General features: G+C 35.4%; 1 protein-coding gene across 1 annotated transcript; it reads right to left on the bottom strand.

Moving 5' to 3' along the window:
• Positions 1–4,484, bottom strand: LOC143272454 (olfactory receptor 5B12-like). Its single transcript, XM_076567462.1, has 2 exons — positions 4,345–4,484; positions 1–2,766 (listed from the first exon to the last, which is right to left on the bottom strand). The coding sequence occupies exon 2, from the start codon at positions 2,735–2,737 to the stop codon at positions 1,796–1,798; it is 942 nt and encodes a 313-aa protein (XP_076423577.1). The 5' UTR covers positions 2,738–2,766; positions 4,345–4,484; the 3' UTR covers positions 1–1,795.
• Between the last annotated feature and the right edge of the window lie 583 nt (positions 4,485–5,067).

Genomic DNA, 5,067 nt, shown 5'->3' with positions numbered 1-5,067 from the left:
GCTGTTGTCAGAGATCAAACGCATAATTTGCTCATAGTTAACAAATGCTATACCATTGAGCTACATCCCAGCTTACATTTTTTTAAATATCAGTAGATAGGTAAATGATTTGATCTCTTCCCTAGTGACATGCTTTTTTTGAGAGAGAGATTTTAACTAGACACTTGCATTTAAACACAGGTGAGTTGAAATGAACAATCCTTTGAACATACTTGTACTGGTGCCTTTAAAATTTTCAGTAACTCAAAATATGAACAAGGAATTTTTAGTTACTGTAAGATTCAGATGTTTTTACTTCATGTCAATATCTTCATTTTTTCACATAGACCACTATTCTACATATGGAAGTATGTGAGAATAGGGTAAGAGAGAATAGATAGTACTTTATACTTTCCATATCTTGTAACCCCCACAGGCTGTATTACAAAGTATATCTATTTGTACTTTCCTATATGTTGGCTGTGGTGATCCCCCATAATTTTGCTCTGTTTGCATTAAGGACAGAACATTTCTCCCTGAGAAAACTTCTGCATATAGAATCTTGAATTGAGAATCTTGAGGATTACTCATTTCTCTGAACTTTCCTCCCTTTACATTCAAAGTGAGAGATAGTTCATACCTTATCTTAACCAATAGCTAAGGATAGATTATTCTTGTTCTGATATTTCTATAATTTAGAATGCCTTTTGAAAAATATAAAAAATGTGCTAATATTCAAATTAAAACCATTAGAGCCATTACTGTCCATATACCATCTGATCTCTTCATGGATACTGACTAATATTGAAATTATGGTTTTAGTGTAAAGTAATCCTAAATAGAATACCCAAACTGTTCACATGTCAAATGGATGTAGAAAGAGCCATGTCCTCTGAAATCCAAATGGGATCAATAATTTTTGTACGTGGACTCATAAAAATTTTTAATCACATATAATTTGGAATTCAACATCTTTATAACAACATTTACTCTAGAATCTGTTGTTCATGTGAATGCAATGTGGAAGCTGTTGAGCGGTGCTGTAGAACAGATAAAATAAAAGAGCAAAGATGATAAGATGGCTATTAGCATTGTCTTTATTACAGCTATTTTCCCTTTCTTGGCTTTCTTTTCACATTTTTGTTTCATCAGGTGTTCCATAAACTTTTACAGTTCTGACTGATCATGGTGGTACAATGTTGTGATACTTAGTGTTCTAGGGATATATAAACAGTGACACAAATGAGTGATGTGGGTCAGTTCATGTCAAGAACATCAGTCCAATGTGCAGAACCAGGAAATCATCTCCTTCACTACATGTAGTAGAGCTATGTTGTGGGACAGAATGTGGCTTAGCTCTATCAAATATCAAGGCAGGGACAGCAAGCTTTCTCCTTATCTCTGGAATAGCAGTGCCACAAGGTAAGATGTCTCTGTGTGCTTATGATCGCATACTGGTTCTTCCACCTCACTTTGGTGGAGATGGCAAGGTTAGTTTGTATTTGGTCTGAGGTGGCTTATGAGACATGAGAAAATAAAAAATTTATTGAGAGAACCTCAGATTATGAGGCCCTCATTGTCACATCTAAGTCAGGCAGCAAAAATAAATAAAAAAAGTCCTACTAATGTATCTGGATAAGGTAACTTTACATCTCCCTCATACATTCTTTCTTTGTCTGAAAGGACATAATGATCTGAAAATATTTTTTCCATTTATTAAAAATTCTACTTACATTACCCATGAAATCTTGATGTAATCACTTCCTTTTCTTTTTAAATGTGTATTTTAAAATATTTATCTTTTTGAAATTTATATTTAATTGATTAACTGTAGTGAAGACAGTGCTTTTACAGCAATCTTCTTGAAGGCATTCTTAACCTCTTTGTTCCTCAGGCTGTAGACAAGAGGGTTTAGCATGGGAATGATCATTGTGTAGAACACAGAGGCTACCTTGTCAGTGTCCATGGAGTGACTAGTACTGGGTTGTAAGTACATGAAGGTTGTTGTACCATAGAAGATGGAAACAGTGGTGAGGTGGGATGCACAGGTGGAAATGGCCTTCTTCCGGCCCTCAGCAGAACGCATCCTCAGTATTGCAACAAAAATAAGTAGGTAGGAGCTCAAAATAACCAATATAGTTGAAGTCACATTGAACCCTGCCAACATGAACAGTATAATTTCATTATTATATATATCAGAACAAGAAAGAGAAAGCAATGGTGGAATATCACAGAAAAAGTGGTTAATCACATTGGAATGACAGAAAGAGAGGTGGAAAGTGAAAAAAACATGGACAGAAGATTGTAAGAGTCCACTGATGTAACAACCAGAAACAAGCAGGGCACATTTTGTAGTTGTCATGATGGTAGAGTAATGCAAGGGTTTACATACTGCTACATAACGGTCAAAAGCCATTGAGGCAAGCAAGAAAACTTCAATAATTGCAAAGGCTATAAAGAAGAACATTTGGGCAGCACATTCATTGTACATGATCTTATGTTCTGTGAGAAATCCTTCTATTACCTTGGGAGTGACAGCTGAGGCATAAACACAGTCTACCAGTGAGAGGTTACTGAGAAAAATGTACATGGGAGTGTGAAGTCGCGAGTCCAGGAGAATCAGCATAATCATCCCAAGGTTCCCAAGCAGTGTGGTCAAATAAATAAGAGTGAAGATGATAAATAAAGGGACTTGCAACTCTGGGGCATCTGTTAACCCCAAAAGAATAAACTGAGTCATCTCTGAAGTATTCTGCATCTGTGTTACATGGGAATTATGATAGGCTCCTAGAATGAAAGGAGGAAGTGAAAAATTATTCTACATATAACTTACCATGAAATTTTACATATCACCAAGGTCTCTAACTAAATTGTGAGCATTATCTAGGATGAAGGGGCCTACACTGGATAGAAATCAGCTGATTTAAGTCACATATCTGGGATTAGTACAAATCGAGACTGTCACTTCCTTACTATCAATGGAGATTTTTAATTTATAAAGCTAGGATTTCTTACAGATTCCTGGTATATGATAATATTTATATATCAAATAACTGATCTGCTATTTGCTACATCTTACAAACATACTTGTCTAAAATATACTAAAAGTTACTTGGCAGCAAGAGCAATGTAGGAACATACAATTAATTTTGCTATATTTTAGTGGTAAAACTTATCTAATATATTTCCCATCTTGGAAAATTGCACCAAGTGTAACTCACTAGCTCTATCTATGCAGTGATTTTAGGGGCTGCTCCATGGATACTTTGTTTTATTTCTAGTTTGCCAAGATCGTCTTCCCTTGGATTCTTCTCTTTGAACCATGGACCAGATGATAATGGCTTGCTAGATGAGGCATATTCTCTGTGAGATTTAGATATACAGAAACCCATAGAAATCTAAGAGTATAGTAAAAGCAAATTTAATTACTCTCTTTACATATAATGGGCATTATTTTTCACAGAGGCTAATATTTTCTATTGATATCACACAAATCTGTTTTATTTGTGTTTGAGAAAGAATAGATTACAAAGGAATGTAATCTATTTTCCTCTTTATAGAATCTATGTCCTCAAACAACAGGTATTTTTGGTGTATAGTGCACCATTTTCATGGTGGATCAAGTTACACCTGATTATGCAGCCGCATCTTAACCTGAGAGTTACTTTTAACTTCAGAATCTTGGGGATACAGATTCCTCTACATTAATAATCACTTATATTCAAGGCAACAGACAATGTATGTAATGTTATTCTATTAGATGGCCATGGTGAAATTCATCCTTCTTCACGGATATCTGCACTTATATTAGAAGGACTGTATAAGTTCTTACAAGTTATAAAAGATTCTAACATTTTTAAAGCATGTAAATCATACCCAGTACCTTCCTTGCTCTTTGTCATCTTTTCCTGGTTTCTTCAGAATGTTCAGCACAGAGTACTAATGTCTAACAGTTGATGCTCCCAAGAAAAGGGACGTAGCATTTGACATGTCAAATGCATTTTGAAAGTCCTACAGCTTTCTGAAATTAAAAATGATCTATAATATGAGGACTTCTAATGCCACAGAACATTATAAATATCAGAAAATTTCAAGGTGGTCTCCCTCTGGAGTGAAACTATCAGCTCAGAACCTAAAAGTCCTTAGACAACAAGGAAGTCTGGCTACCCTACAGCAGCATAGTAGGGCCAAGGGCAGTGGCCCAAGAGTGAAAAATTATCAGTATTATTTTATCTACACTCAGCTGCTTACCCTTTCTACACATTAAGTTGACTTTTTGTGAAACTAATGAGATAAAAGTGACTGGGTATGTTAACACCATTTACAGATCTAACTACTTATACGTATATATTTGTTACTACTTACTTTTGTGCTAGGAACAGACCCCTAGAAGTACAGAGGTTGCATGTGAAATATCTCATATGTATAGCATAGACCTAACATCCTTATCCAGGAAAGTACTTTGCTGTTCTCCTTCTCCACAGGTACAGCCTGCTGTGAAGTGGAAACTGGTCTCTTACCATTGCCAATAAGAAGGCAGAGAGCATAAGCAGTATATGTATCTCATGGGGAAGAGTACACTTTGTGTGTCTCTAGAGACGTATGAACTTACATTGATTCTTCAGCCTGACCTTGATGGAGACAACAGAAGACAGTGTTTGTATTCTATCTAATAGCACTTATGAAGACACTGGGCAATAGATGTTTAGAGGGAAGAGCTTCTATTTATTAATCAAAGGTGCTGCACAACAAGATTGTACACACAAAAATTAAAAGCTTCACTAAATTTTTACTTAAGCAACTTTAGTAACTTGTACAATTGTTCTGATATTAGATTTTCTCAAACATAAAGAGATGGCCCCCTATAACAGTTTATTCTCTCATTTTAAGCATTGTAAAGGAGAGATGCATATTTCTTATCACAACATATGTAATTTGAGTATGTACTTTTCTTCTTAAGTATTTAAATATTTAAGATTTTCTTCATTATCCTCCAGGACTAACCCTTGCAAATTTCCCTCAAATCCCCACTGAGACTTTATCTGAAACACTCCTGATATATCCTCTGTCCCACAACCAATGACCCTG

This window comes from Peromyscus maniculatus, chromosome 1 (assembly GCF_049852395.1).
Source record: "Peromyscus maniculatus bairdii isolate BWxNUB_F1_BW_parent chromosome 1, HU_Pman_BW_mat_3.1, whole genome shotgun sequence".
NCBI lineage: Eukaryota > Metazoa > Chordata > Mammalia > Rodentia > Cricetidae > Peromyscus > Peromyscus maniculatus.
This window is presented reverse-complemented; position numbering and strand designations above follow the sequence as displayed.

What these genes read in the sequence shown, in the direction of transcription:
- LOC143272454 (XM_076567462.1), bottom strand. Translation starts at nt 2,737, where the DNA reads ATGCAGAATACTTCAGAGATGACTCAGTTTATTCTTTTGGGGTTAACA.